At 42.0% G+C, this 21,684-nt stretch overlaps 1 protein-coding gene across 1 annotated transcript; it reads right to left on the reverse strand.

The window, feature by feature from the left end:
• Positions 1-1,334: 1,334 nt before the first annotated feature.
• On the reverse strand, positions 1,335-20,725 carry LOC118470844 (uncharacterized). The gene is made up of 16 exons (XM_055018557.1): positions 15,904-20,725; positions 15,394-15,444; positions 13,483-13,583; positions 13,086-13,215; positions 12,919-12,968; positions 10,139-10,244; positions 9,479-9,637; positions 8,699-8,810; positions 8,561-8,622; positions 8,270-8,395; positions 8,075-8,175; positions 7,822-7,977; positions 7,527-7,723; positions 6,462-6,591; positions 3,339-3,532; positions 1,335-2,390 (listed from the first exon to the last, which is right to left on the reverse strand). The coding sequence occupies exons 1-16, from the start codon at positions 16,760-16,762 to the stop codon at positions 2,156-2,158; spliced, it is 2,769 nt and encodes a 922-aa protein (XP_054874532.1). The 5' UTR covers positions 16,763-20,725; the 3' UTR covers positions 1,335-2,155.
• Between the last annotated feature and the right edge of the window lie 959 nt (positions 20,726-21,684).

Consider the following 21,684-nt stretch of genomic DNA (forward strand, 5'->3'; position numbering starts at 1 on the left):
CAACAATCCTTTTGGATAGTGTAAACTAAATGCCAATCTTATTTGTTTAACGTTAAGTGAACAGGAATTCCTTTGGTTCGCTTCAGACCTGTATGCATTTTATTGGCTTGTGTGGGATTTGGGCAGGAAACCAGAGCTAATGCCCCCTCTCCCACTTCAAACGGATGCCAGGCACCCTTAAATGTCATGGGGTGGTTAGAGAGTTGAAGGAGGTGGGAGGGAGGGGGAGGATTGAGGAGTGAGAAGCAGGGTGAAAGAGAGAAATCCAGCCACACCGGACTCTCCTCAGAGCTTATCAGTGTGTGCTGGATGTAGCTTTACCGAGGCTGCTAAGGCAAACCAGATGCAGCGTAAGTTGCTCGGTGCCATTACGTGTCAGGTACAGCCTGGGTCAACCTGAGGCGCCTTGATAGTGGAGGAAGAGGCCACTGTACACTTCAAACTCACTGCAGATGTTCCTGACTAGTCTACAGTAGAGTATCAGGTCCTGTGGTTCATCCTCCTGAGAAGTTTTGAAGGTTTCATGGTGTCACTTCAATTACTCACCCAGTTGGATTTCTTCTGCTTTTTAGATTGACAACTCGCTGTGGTTTATAGCTGGAGTATCAAAGCCTGTGAGTGTGTGTTCTGGGGTGTGTTGGTCACTGGGAATCCCATGGTGTCTTTCTACTCTTGCCAGCCTTGGTGTTTATAGGATTTTGTCTCATTTTCTCCAGTGTTAATTTATTTCCATGAAGGCAGCCATGACACATTCTCTCCTCTGCCTTCTGTCTGTGTGGCTTTGCTTTACTGAGCTGTGAATTTCTGTCAGCGTCTCTCAATGCTGAGTGGAAGAATAGACCAGACTGACCTCAGTCGCTGCTACATGGTTATTTTGACAATGCCCGTAATCATCATAGTCGATTTCGCTCCTTCTCTTCCTCTCTGTGTGTCTCCCCTCTTTATCTCTTGAGTATCCACCCTGCTATTGCATTGTTTTGTGGTTTTGGATAGCTTCTCACTGTATTGTTGTTCTTCCTGAGGTATGTCATTATAGCACATCTGTGTCACTGGGTAAACGAACATGTTGTGGTGTGGTCAGCTTCGATTTTCCCATGCCTGTGACTAAGTCTTTTATATCACCAGCTTGCCAAAATCATACTCCTCCCCTGCCGGTTTGGCAACCAGAAAATGCCATCTCTCTCATCATTGGGATTATACAGCGCCCATTTGGCTTTGATTGTAAAACCATTAAGACATAAACTACTGGTGTATGATGGTGGCTAACCTGTGACCTTTCTCATCAACTGACAAGCAAAACTAGTCTCATCACTTTTCCTCTCAGGCTCTTTGGACCTCAGGGGTCTGGGTCAGAGTTTGGTAGTGTTTGTGCTGTCTTTTCTGTCAGACTCGCATGATCCACTGCCACTTAACGAGGGAGAACAAGGCTGAGAAATGAGGCATTTCCGGGCCCAGGGCTTTATTCCTACAGCACAGTGGATTACATTGCAACTTACAAAGGGGAGACATGACTCATTTTTTAAGAAATGTTCTGCCCTGAACATTGTTCCAGACCATCTTAGTGTCAGATCTGCAGAGAAAGCTTGCAGACAGGATGCAAAAGCTTGTGTTTTTACATTATGTCACATATTTTCAGATTCTATCCACTTCTGTCTCTGCTTTAAAAGAGATGAGGCATTCAGAGTGCTCATCAGGCTTACATTGTTATACCTCAGGAACTACTTTGCTGGATGCTTAAAAAGAAGGAAATGCTTATCACATATCCAGTTGAGCAAAACTTTGTGAGGCTTTGTACTTTCCATGTTCCCCCATGGCAAAAAAAAAAAAAAATAGATAATATAAAACAAGGAGAACTCTAAATAGAAAAAAAATGAATGTAGTCTTTGCTTGAGTTATTTGTTTTTTAAAGGCATTGCTCTGTGCAAACATTGAAACAATATCTGTTATACATTACTGACTACCAAGAATAAAGTTATGTACCTATGGTGAAAAACACAGTCATGACATTTCTAACTAAAAGGCGATTGTCAACAATCAATGAGAAACATTTCACCAGTACAATAAGCATGTTCACATATGGAGGTAAAAAACTATAAGACTGCAGACTTTTCTCATCGCAATTCTCTCAGTCTTTTTTTTCTCTTCCTTGTAATCATCAGATGGCCATCACCTTACGCTGTGGAGGGGTTTCCATGGTGACTGCATCTCCCTCTGGGCAGACTGTTTGCACGGGATCAGGGCTGACCGTATGCTGCAGGAACAGAGGGGAGGTGAGGCTGGGCGGGGGTTGGCGAAGGACAACAATTTGAGCACTGGGTCCCTGCAGCAGGAGGTCAGTCAGCTCTTCCTGTGTGGAGTTGACAACCGGTACACCGTTCACCTCCACCAATCTGTGAGGTCGATTACACACACACAATTACAGATGCATCAAATACATTATGACAAAGAGATAGTGTGGAAACAGCAATTTTTTAACCCCTGATCCAACATAAAGTTTATGGGTTAAAGCATTATTACATTTCAAGTAATGGAATTAATATAGGAAAATCATTTTAAAAGTATTTCAACCTTACAATTTAAAAATAGATGGGAAATTTTTCTCTTAACTCCCGGCAACATATTCACTGCAGGTAAAAGGCAGAACCCCAGTAATGCTTATTTAACAAGCAACAAATACTATCAGCAATTCACAAATCACAGAGCATGAAAAATCAAAACCACTACCTTTACATAGAGCTCATTAAAAAAGGAAAAATCCCTTTGTTAGTTTTTATTCATAGACACCCAGATAAAACTGACGGTAAAGTAGAAACCCTTTGTGTTTTTTCATTAGCTGTGTAAGGAGCTCTGGCACAGATGCTGCGATAAGTGAACACACACAGCGAGCCTGAAAGACTCTTTTCAGCTTCTGTGGTTCAGTCTCTGTACTGTCATGCGGACTTTTTCCTTGGCGGGATTGTTCCTAAGAGGGTGTCAGTGGCACTATTTTTGTATGAGTGTGTGTGTGTTTGTGTGCATGTGTGTGACTCCTCTTGAGCTTGAGAGTCCTGTTTTCTTAGTATGTATGTACTTGCTGTAATGCCATAATTGCTTAATTATATGACACTCTTATATCTGCTCCTTTTCACTCTCTTCTGAGTCCAAGTATTACATTACAGCGTTGCTTGTTTTGGGGCTAATATCTGATGGGTCTCCATAGCTACCAAACATAGAAAAATAGACTGATGAAAGGAAAGGGTGAGATGAGTAAGATACTAAATACCACTTTCACTAAGCATGCGGGGCATCTGTGAACACAAATATTTGTCATTAATCTTTTGTTTGGGTTCTTGTGTTACCTGTCATCCACGCAGAGGTGAGAATTGTCCACCTTGACTACCACTAGTCCGCCTTCTTCCCTGTAGCGACATATGAACCCATAATGGCCATCAGGGCTCTGGTTCTCCTGTACAACCAGCAGCATGGCTGGAGACTGTGGTGACACCAGCTGGCTCAGGCTACCAATGGCCAAAGTCTTTTTTTGAGCTTTCTCCTGAGTGCAAAAACAGAAAAAAAACATGCACACATTCATATTTTAATGCATTTCTGGTGGATTCATGTATGTTTCATACCAAGGACAGAGATAAGACTGGTATTAGTTACTTTTCACCTAAATCAAAACTGAACTCTTTCCTCAAGTAATTTTTAAAGAAAATTAAAGAGAGTTTTTGTTACTACATAAAAGAATCCTTATAGAAGATATATAGAAATACTCCTTTCTTATTAATAGTCTGTCAAATTTGGTGCTTTCATAAATAATTACATGGTTGGAAATTCTTAAAATGCCATCCACACCTCCTTCATTGAAAAATCCAGAAATGTTTTTAACATCACCGAAAGACTAGTCTCAATATATATGTGGATACTGGTTTCAAACTTCCTCCTCATTTGTGTAAGTTGCCTGTTAGACCCGCATTGGTTTCCAAACTGTGCCACTGAAACCTGAAACTAACTTAGTTATCATTCACTTAAGATAAAATTGTAGCTTTATTATCTTTGTTTCTCAGAACAGAGTCTTAAAGATTACAGATACCACTACATGGAAGTGCCCACAGGGATAAGGGCTGAGGCTGAGGCTGCGTCAAAGCCAGGAGACCACCAAGATGTAATGATTAGCTTTGGAAGAGATCACACCACAAGTAGCTTGCAGGGATCAGAAATAACTTGTGAGTCCAACCACTGAATTCCAATGTTCCCTTATCCAGCCTCTTGGCATACTCCCCTCTCCCCCTGCATGGCGTGTGAATGCCTTGCAGCAATAGATGCCGCCTTGCCAGGGTCAGGGGTCAAAGCTAAGGCTTCTCTTTCTCCAGACAAGCGGGCCAGACAGGATATATCCACGGAAACGCAGCCGGAGCCCCTTGAGGACCAGACTCTAATACGCATCGTCTTCCCTTTTAGCTCGCTCAATGTTGGACACACGCCAAGAACCCAAGGAATTTTCTCTTCATATTCTTCTTGTTTATCCACACGATCTGATCAAATCCTTGCCTACCTGGGCCAGACACGGGGCACATACCCCATATACACACCAGACATAATGAATGGACGTTGCTTCTCAAGATCACAAAGGTCACTTGAGCCGAGAAATACTCTGTTTTCTTCCTAATACTGAGAAAAGATTAATATAAATTGTATATTTCCGTAGCTACAGCATGATCTATGAGAGAACTTTGTTTCACCCAGTGTGAGAAATGATTCTCTGACAGGCCACACAACATCACTGTTAAGCAGAAGGGACTGTGCTTCATTTACAGTGATGGGTGTTAGCAGATCTGCATCCAGCTCTGTCATTCTGAATGTGGACGCTGTGGCTGTTCCAACAGCAGACATCTCTAACACCACAGATCTTTTGGGGAGGAAAATGGAGGATAAAAAAAATGGGAAACAATCTGACCACACCGATCGACCGCAACTCCATTCATGAGTGTTTCTCTATAAAAACTGAGAGACACCCAATCCGTTTCCAAAACTCAGGAACATGTCATGAGAAAGAGGTGTCAGATATTTTTTTTCTTAAAACTCAATCCATCCTCAGGGAACACATGAGACTAAAGAGTCAATAATTCTCCCAATTTCCCCTCTTTAATAGTCTGTCTGAAGTTTTTGAGTTGTCCAAGCTAAACTGCTTAGTTAAAGTCATTTCCGCCATTTGTTGTCCTTCCCCTCCTCCCTTCGCTCTCTGTGTGCCTCTGTTTCTCTTTCGCCTTCCCTCTCGGCTGCTTTATTGATGCTCTCCAGTTGCAATAGATCCTGGAGATTAGACTGGCGATGATGAAATATTTCCTTATTGTCTGTAATGCGGGGCAGCCTACAAGACCAAACACAAGGCGGTCTGTTCCTTATTTGAACAGCAACTCTATCAGTTCCCAGGCTGCTCCTCAGCTCTGACCTGTGTGTTAACTCTGATTAGGTCATATGATAAACATTAGTGCTGCTGCTTTTCCCACAAACTCAGCACCTAAAAAAGCGTGGCCCCGGGGTGGCAACGTGACACGGGGCACCTTTCAAAGCTGAAGCCGCGTGTGTCCTTTCATGGCACCTCGTTAGGGCTTCTCCAACGGGATAAAAGAGCCACATTAAAAAAGAAGTTGGCTCCTCTGGGGATAGATGCAGATAGTTTTACACATGCTGGCCCAATTCTCCATTGCACTCTCCCAGTGGCTTTTGTCACACACATTCCATTGTTGGTATGGTCACAGGCTCTCGAATGTCAGCGCTAAACATCATTTTCTCTAAAAAAAAAGTGCATGTTCATCCAATAGACTTCAGTCTCTCACAACGGGAATAAATGCACAACTTAGTGAAACAGAGTAGCCTGAATAGAGCATTGTGCTGTCAATCAGAGGATCAAAGTGAATAGATCATAATAGCGTCATGTATGGTCCTGCCACCTCCAGAAGCTGTGACCTCCTTTCCTAGTGCGTGTTAATTCAGCTGGACATTTAACTGAACAAATCTATGTTCAAACACATGTTCTGCAGATTAATTTATCCTCTAGGTCTGTGGTGATCACAGTATGGCTTTCATTAGCAGGGAAAAGGCCAGTTCCATGACTTGTTCTGATATGGTTAAAGACAGATGGAGAAAAGTATTTGCTTTGGCAGTGTTTCATCCCAAAACTCACCAAATTTGACTCTGTTCTTTCTTCCATAGAAGTAGCATTTTATTAGCCCATACCGCACATGCCTCTCCCAATATCTAGGTTTGTTTTGGTACTAATATCAGCATGTCATTGTTTATTTTTAGCAATCAAAACATTGTCTGACTCAGACCATACAGCTTTCCCACATATTGGCATAACTGCGTTTCACATGCTGTTAATAAAGCTCCACTGACTCAGCTCCAGGCTTTAAACGCACTAGTCAAATTCTGCAGTTTTGCAAATAATCAGTGGACAACGTTAATTTTATCAGTAGTACCTTAACATAGCTTTCTTGTAAGACGTTTTGAAGGTGAGCCGCCTGTCGGTTGAGATGTACGATGGAAATTTCCTCCTTGAACACTTGGCAGTTCAGCTTCATCTTTTCCAAGAGACGAACCTCCAGCTGTCTGGATGACAAGAAACCACATTTCAGAAAAAGATACTCATTAAGTTTACTATAATCAGCCCAGATTGCATAAACATAAATGGGTAATTAAATTCCTGTTACATTGTCAAGAATTATTTGATTACATTTTGCTAACATCTTTAAAATATGGAAGTTTTAGAATTCTGAGTTTTTCCATGGTGCTGTATATAAATTGTTGCCTAACCAATATTTGTTTAGTCTTTAAAGGTAACTTATGGATCATGAAACTTTTGTTGTCTTTTTAATTACATTGAGAAAGGAAGATGAACATTTTGAGTAAGTGCTCCTCTTGCATTCCAGGAGCAAAATCCTCCCTGTGGGCTTTGATTAAAAACAGCAGCACACAGTACACCTGTAGTTTTTGCCAGTACTAAGTATCTGTATTTGACAGGAAACTACAAATGCTAAATATGTGAAATACAATTTTATTGCACTGAAAATATATTTAATAATTTAAGGAGAAATTTTTATTTGTAGAACCAAAATTTTGTGGCTGTGTCCATGTTTTAGCATAATTTCAATGTTTGGTTTTGAAGTAATGCAAAAGTAATAGTATTTGTTTATGCTGTTTTCCAATCAGTGGATTATATTACAAGTTACAAAAACTGCTAGATAATTTATATTCAATAACTGATTGCATTTCAGGACAATATGATCCAACCCTGGACATGCTTACAATGACACAAACAAAATTTATAATTACATGTGAAAGGTTTAAACTGTAGTTAAGATTTTATGTAAACTTCAGTTGAATAAGCATAGCAGATGGTTTGTTTTACCATCTTTACTCATTACTTTTTCACAGTATGAACACACAAAGGAGTGGAGTCTCCAATTTGAGGGCCTTTGGTGGGTGGAAACAAGTTTTAATGCATTGTTGAACAAGCTACTAATTAACAGAGACGGTCCACGTACTTCTTCTTGTGAGCAGTAAAGTTGTTAATGTTGTCTCTGAGGGTCTGCAGGTTCTGCTTTTTGTCGTTCAGTTGGCTGTGAACCAAATCCAGCTTCTGCTTCAGCTCAGCAGACCCAAGTTTGTCCAACTTCACATCTCCATCCATGTTCTTTAACTCGGAGCAAAAAGCAACCAGGCCGTGGTGGAGCTCCTGGACCTTTACCAGGACAAAAATATTAATGGTAAATTAGTCAAGTGTTTTCAGTTGTAGTACAGATATTACTTTATTGTATATTGTTGAACAGAGATATGGACCTGAAGGATGACATTCTGGAGCGAGTCAACCTGTTGGTTTAGTTCCCTGATTCTTTCTTCTTTAGGTGGCTGGATGTTTTGGTTGTTGCTGCTGCCATTTTCGCTGGAACTGTTTACTTCTGCACTATTTTGGGTGGCTGAACCTGCTGGTTTGTCCTGTGATGGAAAATCATACAGAAAGCGTCTTTGTTGTCTGTGTTGGTATCTGGCATGCAGTGTGACCATCTAAAATTGGTATATCTAAGAAATCTACCGTTTTACACAAGTACAACTCCAGCTGTCTGTTCTCCGATGATGATGATGATGTCAGTAAAGTCCCGATCTGCTGATCTAGTGAGAGCTCCTCAGGTGAACCTTAAATCACAGCATGTGTACAGTTTGTAGATATACAGTATGTCTGTATTGTTATGAAAACTACATGGTGAGGTGTGCATAATGTAATGGGCACCTTGCTTTTCTTTCATTGTGAACAGGCTCTTATCTTCTGTCACTCCCAGCATTTTAACACACGACTCCATGATTTTTCCAACTGTTGTTTCCTTTGGCGTTCTGAGATGAACTATACGCTCTGATGCTGCAACACAACATTGATACAGCAGTCACAAGTGATGCACAGTAGATGCCGGATTTACTTTGAGTAGCCATTATCAATATAAAAATAAACACCCACCCTGTCAATATAAATTGAATAGATGATATTTACATCCACATTTACATAGTTTCCTTTTCAGCTACTCACCATTAATAGTAATTTCTATTAGATGTGAATTTCTCTGTGCCGTATTCTTTTGGCTGCTGTTTCTGTAGTGGAAAAAAGCCAAGAGATTTTAAAAAATGCTTTTTTTTCTGATTGTTTACTTTGTATAAACAGCTTTACCTGAGGGAACGTCGATTCATACTCAGGCAGCTCACATGAGGAGAAGACTTGGACTTGGTCATTGACCCCAGAGTGGACGTGAATGTCTCCACGGTATTTGGCCCTAAGGATTCTGTGCATATTAAAAAGGAAATATCAGTGAACATGTCAGTCACATTGTTAATTTACAATTCAACCCTCCGAAACCTGCTGGCAGATGTAACAGGCATTTCTCAGATTTCAGACAGATTCTCAACTTTTCAACAGTCCTTCAACTACTCATCTATGACATGCCATTATGTCAGGAAAATTAACCAAATCTAAAGTTAAAATCACTTTATTCTGCATGTCTCATTTAAAAATTTGCCAAAAATCAGTGGTTTGTAATATCAAAATACTGTAAAAATTTACTAGTTTGATGCTCATCAGTGTAACTGTGAAATCATTAGTGACTCTCCTGTGACCAACAAATGTGCCAAAAAAAATTCTGGTACTTTTCATTAGGCTCGGTTGAACTGCAGGCTGTGTTTACACATTACAGATAGGTGACAAGTATGGAAACAAATGAACAAAGCAGTAAAGTGTCTACATTATGTAGTGTCACCATTTTTTCCAGTATTGCTAACACCTGTGGGCACTTGCACGTCTCTCTTTTTCTAGCCATTGTTGTGTTGTTTCCATTGAGGTGCAGTGACAAAATGAGCCAACAGCAAGTTAAAAGGTGAGATGAGCAAAAAACTCCCCGAAGGTGCTTGAGGGTCAGAGGGTTGATGTTGTCATGTTCTAGTGGTAAAGGTGTACCGAGCAAAGAGTCGATTCTCTGAGCGGTGGTGCTCGGAGGGTGAAGCTCATTATAGATGGCTGACAGCAGCTGCTCCCTGTCTTCCAGTGTGCTGATCTGGAGGATGTCCAGAGTGCTCACATCCACCGAGGCTATGTCTGCTCCACACAGTTTCGCTTCTGGAAGACAAGTATTCAGTTCTACTCACTTCAAGAAATTCCAGAGAAGTACTGCCTTCAGCAATCTGCAACTCATGACAAATATTTGAACAAGACCAGACAATCAAAAAGAGGGCAGCTAATGATGAGTTTCTTTCAAAGTGGAAAATGTGGATTATAAAATTGATGAACAATGAACAAAAGCTTAAATAGCACTGACTACAAAGGACCAGTTCATAACACAAACATCTAATATTTTAAACCAAAACCAAACCAAAATTTTAGGGTTAGACGTTTTTTTTAAGCTCTATGTTGCAGGTTTAATACAATAAATGCAGTTATGGTGTCAGATTTGATCCGCTCGTCTCCTTGTCTCCTTTTCATCTTAGCTCATTGACATTCATTAAGAATCGGTTTATTTGGTCTTCAGTAAAGATAAATGGAATTGGCAGAGCAGCCTTGGCTTTTGGGCCATAGGGCTTGGAGATGAGACAATCAGAAGAATGTGAAAATGTGTTTTACCTTTGATGAAGGGGAGACATTTTTGCAGTCCAATACTGGTAAACCACTGGCAGACTTCTTCTGTATTCAGCTCCTTGAGAGATTTGGCCTCTTGCCCTTTTCTGTCCTGAGGAGAAGGAGAGGCCACATACATGCTGCTGGTATCAACTTTCTACATGAGAATGGGGCACCATGTGAAAAAACTACTAAACATCACACTACAAAGACTGTGTCCAATCTCCTATATCATTATGTGATACACACAAGCAACATATGTTATAAAACATTGTTCTAAGTTATGGGATTCAGTTCTATCCAGCAGCAGCTTTAATACACCATTAAGTTCACCCCTGTGCAGTACCGCTAAAATGGTGAACGATTCAAAGTTGAATCACCTCATGATTACTCTGTTATTTTTAATTTCAAATGTTTGCTCTTTGATTACCTGCATAGTCAAAAACAAACATGTGAGACAGGCTAAGATTTAATTTACAGGGCCAAAAGTACAATCTCAATGCAACAAGAGTCATTACAAACTTGCTTAGTGAAATTTCTCCCATTTTTCAATATTTTGAATATCTGCTTTAATTTCTCCTGCCGGGCTGCACAGTGGCGTAGTGGTTAGCACTTTCGCCTTGCAGCAAGAAGGTCCCTGGTTCGCGTCCCGGCTTTCCCGGGATCTTTCTGCATGGAGTTTGCATGTTCTCCCTGTGCATGCGTGGGTTTTCTCCGGGTACTCCGGCTTCCTCCCACAGTCCAAAAATATGCTGAGGTTAATTGATTACTCTAAATTGCCCGTAGGTGTGAATGTGTGAGTGCTTGTTTGTATATATATATGTAGCCCTGCGACAGACTGGCGACCTGTCTAGGGTGTCCCCTGCCTTCGCCCGAGTCAGCTGGGATAGGCTCCAGCACCCCCCGCGACCCTAGTGAGGATTAAGTGGTGTATAGATAATGGATGGATGGATGAATTTCTCCTGCCAGGTTAGATCTTCCCGGGTATGGATTATACCAGTGTTGCACAAATCTCAAGAGAGGCATTCTGCTATTTTTCCTCACAAGTCTTTTTAGCAGCTCTTTGCTGGAGGGTTTTTATTGCCCAAGCTTACATTTTAAAATCTTCCAAAGTTTTTCTCTTGGATCCAAAATAAGGGTCATAGGTCCTATTACATTTTTGTTTTCTTAAAGACTCTTATGTGATTACTGCAGCATGTTTTATTTATTCCTGTTTCAGCCTCTTGAGACTAAGAATCTTCTCATTCAGTATTTTTGTCATCCCCCGTACACATTTTGCATAATGCAGCTCCATATCAGCAGACGCCCACCTTCATGTTTTCCAGTAGGCGCTTGGCAGTTGCTGCTGTGGTTCCTGGCCAGATCCACGTCAAATATCTCATCTATTTGGTTTCATCTTACCAAACAAAGTTGTTGCCAGTTTTCTTCAGGCTTGTTTACATGTTGCAAGGTTATGTAAGCATCTGACGTATGCTAGTATGGCTCTACATATACCTCCTAACTGCTGCTGCAGCTGTATTTCAGCTCATGTTCAGTAGCCGACTGATGCTTTTGTACCAGTGAAGTCTCACAGTCTGGTTTTATTTCTACTTACAGGTCCTTAACATGTGGAGCCATGTTGCATTAGACACAAACCCTGGTTTCCAAAACTAAGAAATGTGGTGTTTACAAGATTTTTTTTATCTTGTTCATGCAATTACCACTTTTGTTGCATTGTGCACGTGTATTAACTTCGCCTAAATTGAGACCGTACCCTTCGATCTAAAAACTGTGCAATTTTTAGAAGACAATACAATTTTGGAACATTTCAGGTTTGTTGCTTAACTACCACAAATGTCTATTTTTTTTCATTTTTCCAAAACTTAAACGTCAGCAGGTGTTGGGAACGGCAAAGAAAGCGGGACATGACGCACGAGGACTCTGACTCAAACTCCTGCATGCAAAAACCAGTGTAGTCAAGACAAAACATGGTTAAATTCCAGACTTGTCATTGTCTGTGTCACTAACTTATTGGAAGTAAGTATGACTCCATTGGATATACATGTTTGGACATATCACAGCAAATCAACATGTTTGTATGTTTAACTGTAAACAAATGTTTAGAAAAGACAAAGACGTGTTTACTTTAGTGCAGAACCTAAACACAGATTTCTTTGTAATTGTGGCCTTAGTCACAGATTCTGTGTTTATGGTGTCCCTGGGAAGAAAACTACAATGTTCCTTCCTGCCAGCAGAAGCTTTACAAGGTGATTGTAGAGTGATTAGGTAAACTGATGTCAGAGGTCTGCCTTGTCTTAGAGATTTTGCCATTATGTTGTAAGACAGGGACCTTCAGAAGAAAAACATCTTAGATCATAACACTCCAAAACCACATACATAATGCTTAATTTCAGCTGTTTTGTGGGGCTCTAGTGTGGGGTGTGTCTGCTTAAAATACTCATTGCATTAATACCTAAATGACTCATCTGTAATTGATGGAGAAGAAAACAAAACGGGTGATAACGCATGAAGATAATAAGTGTCGGACCTGAGAGCGATTTGCCTTTAGACATTTTTTTTCGTTGCGTTTTTTGTTTCAGCTAACACATGGATCACTAAGGATACGAGCAATCTTGTTTGGCAAATCCTGGACACAAAGACTAAAATCCTGAGACTATTTGCAGAGTCATTGCTTTGACAGATCAAGGGAGCTGGGAAATATAAACAGAGCATATTCTATAATTGCGGCAGCTCTGGGCTGTGTGCTGATGCCACCCTGAAGGCCCTGCTTTGATGATTTACAATACCTTCTCGGGGAAGTTTCCATTCTGATCCTTAGAATCAGGCATATATGATGCTGCAATAAAACGCATGAAGAAAAGCAGATACTTGTAAGGTTGAATTATAGATTAACTGGAACAGCAGTGTTATGTAGAACATACTTGCTTGTGCAATAATATAATACCATGCTCACCGACAGTTATGCGTCGCTGTCGAGTCCGCCCCTCCTCTTTGCTGGGTTGGTCTGTGGTCTGGGTTAAACCGTGGAAAGTGGCGCTCCTAGTCAGTGAGTCCCCAAGACTGCACGAGCGGGTTATTTGCCGCTGTCACGTAATACAGGTTTCAGCTAAAAAAGCAGTCCTGTCTAATCAATTTACAGTCAAGAAGTATTCTCAACTTCAAGAGTCGTAATGCAAAGCCACAGTCTAAATCAGATATAGCACATTTCTTACAGGAATATGTGTTGATTCTCTGTGGATAACATTTAAATACATTAAAGGTGCAAGAGTGTGGGTCATGGTTAGAACATGTGATATGCAGGTTATACAGTATGACGAGATCATGATGAAGGCTCTTGGTGACACCCATACCCTATGGTGCATAGGTGCGTCCATCGTGGCAGCATGAGGAAGCAAGCAAAGTTCAGCCTTCAGCATGTCGGAGCAGCTCAAATCTCTGTTGCTTGGGTCATCTGCATAGGAACAGATAAAGTAAATCAATAGGCGCTACAGCATTCATTCTAGTTAGATGTGCATTAGGATGGGAAGCAAACTCTTCACCCTTCTAAGCTGGTCTGTTCTTATGAGTTTAGACCTTCTCAGACTTTTTCTGGTGTACAGGTCACCAGGTCTGTTTGTAGCACATTAGCTGGTGCTGATACTGGATGCAGCTAGATGGAGTTGCTGGGCAACCAGTCAGGCACAGTAAAGTCTGTCTGGTTGATGACATGCCTCTTTGACAGCCCAAGTTCTTTCCCACAGAAAGCACATATTCTTGCATTTTCCAAATGTCACTCGGTCATTGAGGAGATATCTTTATTTTCTGCTATCATAACAAGTAAGACGAATGAGGCTGAGAATATGACATCCATGCTAGGCCCTGGCTTTTTCAGGCAACACAGGGCAGGGATGTGATTGTGGCTACTTTAACTCTGAAGTATCAGGACCCCCTTTAACATTTAACAAACAGTAGTCTTTTGAAATAGTTTACCCAACAAAAATTTAGGCTAATTTCTTAAACGCATGTTTTTCATTTCAGGGGCCTGTTTCTGAAAGGCTGGTTTGACGTGGATGGGGGTTTTGATGGAGTCAGAATCAGATAAGACGGAGTAATTGGTTTATGTGTGTCAGCAGTGGAATCCTGTCTGGGTCCTGGAGAGACAGTGGAGTACGAGGAGGGGGGCGGCGAGCTGGCACTCTCTTCATCACCTGGTTGGTCTGTGAGTCACTCTGTGGAGGATCATAAGTCTGGCCTGCAGCTAAGCAAATTCAGAACACTCTTCATGCAAAACACAACTGTCTTGACTAGAAGAGCCAAGTGAGAAAAGCGATGAGTCTTGGCTTAATGTGAAGACACGTAGGAGCAGCCTCTTCTCTAGCTGACCTCAGACATAACAGTATGTCTTTGAAATCCTGAGAAAATCACTTCCAGTCCATGACTCCTTTTCACCATGCATGGGAGACTGGGCACAAGATGGAGAACTGTCTGAGAATGGTAGTGGAGGGCAGCAGTACGCCTCCCCTACCACAGCCCTGAAAAAAAATCCCAATCAAAACAAACGACAAGAAATGTTGGGCCGGCTGAAGAACTCGGCCTGATGTTGCCATAAAGGGTGAAATCACCACTAATGGAGAAATGACCATCACTCTAAGTTGGCTCAGTCAGGACACGTCAAAACATTAGTAGGTTCTCTCACCCTTCAATGTTTAGCACAGACAAACAGATTGCATCCTTGCATGCAGAGGCACTACTCATTCTAGGTTTTGTGCGTGACAGCGTTTGACAACTAGCCACACACAGACACACACAAGGTTAATGACAAAGCAAAGCTGTAGAGTCAGAACTTTTCAGCACATTTATGTAATGGATAGGCAAAAGCGATGCTTATCGTTTCCAGTATTATTGTCCTGCTCTGGTTTGAAAAGAAAGTAAGCTCTTTGAGAGACGACCGAGGGAGGAGAGCATGCTGAGTCACAGGAACCCAAAACCTGGGAACCGCCTGACCAGCCACACATGGGGAATACACACACAATGGCTAAAAAGGGATTCCAACAAAGGGGAACTTCTGCAACTCCCAAAGGAGGCGCTCGAGGTACTGTAGCCATGTCACATAATGACTGCAATTTCATCTGAATGGGTGAACCAAGATCAAAACGAAGAGGGAACACATGAGCTCAACAGCTGGATGAAGCGAATCATCATCTGGTGACATTTACTCTCACCTACAGTTTTCCTAAAGGCAAACAGAAAGGTTTGAATACACGTACTTCAACCAAACTCACCCAGGTTGTGCTCAGTAAATGAAAAAAGATTTATTCCAGTGTTGCAGCTTCCTGTGACAGAGGGAGAAACCAAAACAGTAATTTGTATGAAATAGTGATCATAAGTCTATCTTTGAAATAAATCAGAGGAGACACAGAAGCCTCATATGAGGCAGCTGAGATGAAATTCATATTATTAATTTAATTATTTGCACCTCTGCTTTTCCTACTATGGAGATGTGAACATGTTTACAATCTAAAAGGCCTGTTTTCCTAACTGCCTTTTAGTGAGACAATAATAAATCTAAAAATTACCTAGATTTTGGTCAGTGTAAATGCATTTTTTACTCTTCAGTTCAGCTTTGGAGTTATTTGAAGGTATATATGACAAATCTAGCTCAGCTGCTTCCAGTGTTTTTGTTTTTCAAAGTTAACTACTCTGATGTTAATCTCCTCGTTTAACTATTTCCTGGTAAGAAAGCAAAATGCATTTTCTAAAAGTGTGCACTCCAACAAACCGGTCAGACTCACTTTTCTGAGGGTACCCAGGGAGAGGAGCCACCTGGTAGCTGCTACAGAAGAACCCAGGATTTGTTTTCTTTGTATCCCCCTTCTTAACTAGTACAGCCTGACTTTGCTCCCCAGCTTCATCACTTTGGCCTTCTTCAGGCTCAGCTTCACTATCACCATGGTCTTTCCTTTCAGCCAGGATACAACCCTCCTTTGACTCCTCTGCCTCCACATTCTCCATTTTGTCCTCATAGCTCTCCTGGTCATCAGCAGCAAAGCTTCCGTCACTCCCAGATGTTTGTGCCACACTTTCCTCTGAGTTTATTTCAAAGAACTGATAATCATCCACCACATCAGAGGGAGTGGGTGGGATCAGATTGATGACAGGTGGTGTCAGGAGGCTTCCAGAAGCAGGCGTGCTATCAGTGCCGCTCTGATACAGCAACAGGTCTTCCTCTTCTTGTTCATCATCCTCTCCATTGCTAGGAGTCAGTGCTGGTTCTGCCTGGGGCTGTATAGGCAGTGAGGACAGAGGCTTCAGTCGTTTCTTTTTCAGAGCCCTTGGGCAGGCCGACACAGAGCTGGCTGAGCGGGCCACACTGTTCCTCGGGATCAAGGGGTCCTCATCAAACAGGCTGAAGCCGGCGTTAACTATCCCCAGATCCTCCACTGTAATCTGGATAGCCTCCTTCTCACCTGATCCCAGTTGATCCAAGTGTGGATGCAGAGGGCCTCCGTTAATCTCCTTTTCCTGCTCCTGCAGAGGATCCTTCTCACCGCACAAACATGAGCAACAGAGCAACCTGCGTGAAAAACGTTGAGCGCTCTTCCTCCACTGGCGCCTATGAGGCCGCTGTGTCTCTCCATTTGTAGTTTCCATAGCATGACCTATCCAACTGTACGCTGACTATACTGCTAAACACGCAATTTTTCTGTTTAATCAGGTAAACCTGTGCAGACTGAGAGGAAGATAAACAACCATCCAGTCCTCTGGGATAAAATATTGCTCTGTGATTGCGCAAGCCACAGCATCTGCACACAACACAAACACAAAGCTGTAGCATGCGTTGCTTAGGAGAGGAGTGAAAAAAACAGACCAATTCATGCTCTTCAGGTCAGGTGAACACTTGAAATGAATGCTAGCATTAATCAGCATGCTTTGATATGATAAACAGCATCATTGCAGATGCACTCTGGTTTCAAAAGGCTCTAACAAGACAGCAGTACCCTGCAAAACATATAGATAGTAACAAGGAAGGAAGTGCCAAAACAAAAGCAGCAGTGCATTTGTATGAATACACAGTTTATGTGTGCAGTTTAATCCATGCATGACCGTGCATGTGCCAGGACATTGTGTTATTTTAATACAAGTCAGTGTTTAATTTCTCTGGGGGGTCATCTGTCAGGAACTTACAACGTGTTTGGAATCAGGTGAGAATATGGGCTGGCAGATGCTCATACAACCCCTATGGCATCAGATGACATTTCCTTCATTCCACAGGCCCGGTCCTGTTCTCTGCTACTTGATAAATCATCCAGCATCACCTTTAAAACATTTCACCACACCACCCACATTGAAGTCTTGTATGAAAAGATGATATCCAAGCTTTTTTCTCACGCCCATGAAGTGACAGTGGAGTGATGGGAATGATTATTTCTCACCAGTATCCACCTCTCACCTTGCACACTCTCTTTGGAGTGACAGCGAGCTGCTACTGTTTGCTTCTTTGGCTATGCCATTTCTTGCCTCGGTGTCTCCTATTTCTACCCCCCATCAGCGTGTGCTTCTCCTTTGGGAAATTAACGAGCCAGTTTTCAAAAGGCAAGATGTTTACCTGCCTACAGTGTATCAAGTCCAGATTAATGTCTTACGGTTTTAAAGTTACTCTGCGTATCTTTCATCACTCATAAAATGAAGTGCCAGTGAATTATATTGGCCACATTCATATGGCAAACTCTGTTTAAATTACAATCTGCCAGAAAGGTTGAGTTAATTGGAGTTTTAACTACATTGACTATTTTTTCCCAAATAAAAGCTAACCTCAGACACAGTAACTATTCTCAAATTAGGCTAAACAATTTGTTGGCATGCAGTGCTAGAATTTCTGCATACTGGCAGCAGAAACAAGCAAAAGTTATTCACTGCATTTTTCTAAACACTCAGAGCTTTTCAGGTAGTAAAGTTCCAGAGAGACTTTGTTGCTAGGCACATATTACAGCACCTCGAGGTGATTTCAGTGGGAGGCCAGCTGACTATTGACAGACTTAGTGAAAGGCTGAAGACTCTTTGTAGTGGGGTGAAAAGTGCTTTTATACCCATGTCACTCAAAGATCCACAGGATGGTTTTCACTGGGAGAATAGGTGATGTGAAACGAACAACCTGACCTCAGCATTGCTAGCAGAAACTCTGAGTTTAGTTTAGCTCAGATTTTAGTATGATGGCAAAGCTAAAAGGCCAAGATGCAAGCTGAGAGCTAAAGGACTTGAGGAAAGGTAAAGGAGGGATTAGAAAAAGGAAACCTGCAATCCGTTTAAAAACCACTACAAGCTTTCTTGAGGTTTAACCATTCAAAAAAAAATTTAAATATACAATGAATGTAAATACTTTGATTGAGAAGTGCTGAGAACAAGTGTTTCTTTGCTCTCTCTTTTTTTTTTTAATCAAAACATTGTGCAGCGCTAAACAGGGGAATTTAGGCCTGTGACATAATCCCTGTCAATACTTGAAGCCCAACAAACGGGGGCAGTAGAGAGCAAATAGACACCACTGACAGGACATAAAACAGAAACCACTACTTCTTAGAAGGACCTCCACTGGTATTCGCAAGTCTGGATAAAGTTAAACCACACAAGTGCTTTTCATTCGCAGTCTAGTGAGGCTGGCTTTCATGATATCTTGATCTGGTATTTGCAAGAATATCAAGTGTTGTCATAATCCTTTTTACATGTTGTTTGAATATACATAAGCAGTAGGGAAACGAAAAGATATACGGAGGATTAATGCTTCATCTCCTTTATGAGGGTTGTGTTCGAAATTAGCTGAAAATCTGTAACCTTACCGGCAGATTTCTAAAAAATGAGTTCCTTATGATAAATGCTGAGAGACAGTGTAAGTGACAGAGCAGACAAAGATAAATGCCTCACAGCTGCTGTAGCCTGGGGCAATTTGTAGGCGCGATGGCTGAGACAAGCATGGAAACCCACCAGTCTCCGCTATCTGAGTGATGAAATAAATTCTAAACTATTCTAATTATTTTTCTTTAACTGAGCCTCTTGGATTTGTTTGACTTTCTCCTTGCATTTACAAACTTACATCAATGGGCCTCACTGCAGCCTGTGTGTTAGTCTACATGTCCAGACATAGGTCTGTGAGTATCTGAGCATGCTCTGAGAGTGTTTTTACTGGTCTCACAACCAGAGAGCGGTAAACTCTGGACAGCCCAGAGATGGCTGTGCGGCCAACATCAACACCAGCCCTCGGCTCTGGGAGGGCTCCTCTCTAAAACACCCTCACCTCTCGCTCAGCTGCAGCACTGTGAAACATGTTGAACATTTCCTGTGACAGTCATGTTTCCATAGGCATCAAGACTCTGCATCCATAGTCAGCGGTGGGTTCTGTGGTGAACATGACCCTGTTTGGTCATAGGGAGAACTCACACAGGCACACACACCCTGACCAAAAAAAAAGAGAAGAAAAAGAGGCTTTTTCTTTGCTCTGAATCACAGAAGAGGAGAATGCTTCAATCAGGCTGTAATTGCATTTACTAAACAGGACAGCAGCGTGAATCACTTTCCAGAGGCAAGGAATGTCACCTCGTCCTGTGAAATCAGGAGGAATGGAGGGAATTACTACTTCAGAATAACATCCACTAACCTCTTTATATTGTCAAGAATGTTGAGGAGCCACAGGGGGCCAAACAACGTGACAGCACTCAGCAGCGAGGGGGGTCTACAAAAATAAGCATATTCAAACCGAGGATGTTTAGTTCCTGAATCAACACATCACGAATCCAACCTTTTCACCACCGAGTTCCTCTTCAGCAGATGCATCCATTTTGCTTACACAGACCTTCCTGTTTGTGCTCGCCACCACCAAACCTCTTGGAAGTTGTACCAAGTGTGCCAAATATTTGCAGTTTCCCTTGCGGCTGATACCTAATAGCATGAGAAAAGGAGTTCAGAGGAGGGGGGAAGAAGAGGGCAGTGACCTTGAGAACTTCTGGGCTGAACTTTCCCCTCCATTCCCCCCCTCACCAGCCAGTCCGCCTCTCCCTAATCAATTACTGTTGGCAGTCAGGAGACCACCAATGATTAGCAGCAGCAAGGCAGACATGGTTTGGGGGTTGGAGTGTGGGAGGCTGTGGGAGGGTGGCGTGTGGGGGAAAAGAGAGGAAAGAGGTCCTCTAAATGGCTTTGATCAAAACCCTGCCTCAAGAAAAGCGTAATGCATACCCCCCTGGTTTTAATGACCCTTGAAAAGTTTTATTTATCTATGAGAATGAAAGATGACATCCTTTTGTATTTTGTCTCTCAGACTGTCGCACGTGAGCAGACAGCTGTAGATCCCGAATATTGTTTATGCTCGCAGTAGTAGACCAACCGAGACTGACAGGCTCAGAGACAACAACACAGGAACACCACACATAAACACAAACCTTTTTTGTTGTTCAGGTCTTTGAAGAAGGAGGGAAATAATTTACAGGCTGCCTTTTTTTATGAGAATCTGTGCTGTTCCCACGCCCAGTGTGGCAGGAAAGCTCAACAAAATCATTTGTCTTAGATTGGCTGATTGGCTGGCTGGAATCTGAATGTGTCTTTGACGGTGATGGAGATTTAATTTGATGAGAGGAACTCCCCCACCACACCCACCCACCACTGCCCTCCTCACACTTTTACTCGTTTGCTCGCTTTTTCCCTCCATCTTTGATTCAGCCGACTGTCCTTTAAGTGCATAGGTTTATCTTTTTTATGGAGTGAAAGTGAGGCCCGCACTCCTGCAGACATCAAAAATGTTTGTGTCATTAATTCTCCCTGCTTGTTTTATGGTTTAGGGGTAAGACAGTAAGAGACAGTCCATGTGTGAAGGGGAGATGAGACATATACACAGACAGAAAGATTAAATAAAGGAAGATAAAAGAGGAAAAAGCATAAAAGACAGAAGATATGAAGCAAAGAGTGGGGGATACAGCAGCTCTGACTCCAGACTGCAGCAGGCTCACACAAACGTGCTTTACAAGTTGAGGCTTCCTCCGGAGCTCTCTGTGGCTAGCCCTTTCTCCAAGTCTCCCTCAACACAATTAATGGCATTATGAACACCACTGGAAAGCTCTGCTAAACAGTTGTGTCTGTGATTTTCCCATGGGAACACCATTTTGTGTGGATGCCAAGCACTCTGAAGCGATACGGTTATCTGTTCCCACTGATGTCCTCCTTCGGGACTTGCGTTGCTGAGATAGCTTTGAGAAAATAAAGCGAAATCAAATTAAGCTTCATTAATTTCAGAGCCAACAAGAATTATCATGATACATCGCTGAGTAATGCATGCTGGACTCTGACTGCCAGTTTTGGAATCTCTTCTGTTGTATTGTTTTTTGTATTGCTGAGTTTGTCTTTGTCATGAGATGTTTTTCATAGCCAGACAAGTATGGTCACTGTGATGTCCACAGCCAGAGCATCTGAGCCTCATCAGGCAGGCATTTCAAAGCTGCTGTCATGGGTATTTAGAAAGGGGTGGACCAAGGACAAAGGCCCACTATTGGCAACTTGTCCACTTGTAGCCCCTTTGAGGTTTCCTAATGACG

Source organism: Amphiprion ocellaris, chromosome 16, assembly GCF_022539595.1.
Source record: "Amphiprion ocellaris isolate individual 3 ecotype Okinawa chromosome 16, ASM2253959v1, whole genome shotgun sequence".
Taxonomy (NCBI): domain Eukaryota; kingdom Metazoa; phylum Chordata; class Actinopteri; family Pomacentridae; genus Amphiprion; species Amphiprion ocellaris.

Bases quoted from the DNA above. Each gene is read 5' to 3' on its own strand.
- LOC118470844 (XM_055018557.1), bottom strand. From the start codon at position 16,762: ATGGAAACTACAAATGGAGAGACACAGCGGCCTCATAGGCGCCAGTGG. The intron at 13,584-15,393 runs GTGAGTTTGGTT...GTTCCTATGCAG, and splicing joins ATTTACTGAGCACAACCTGG to ATGACCCAAGCAACAGAGAT. The intron at 2,391-3,338 runs GTAACACAAGAA...TCGACCTCACAG, and splicing joins CACCTCTGCGTGGATGACAG to ATTGGTGGAGGTGAACGGTG.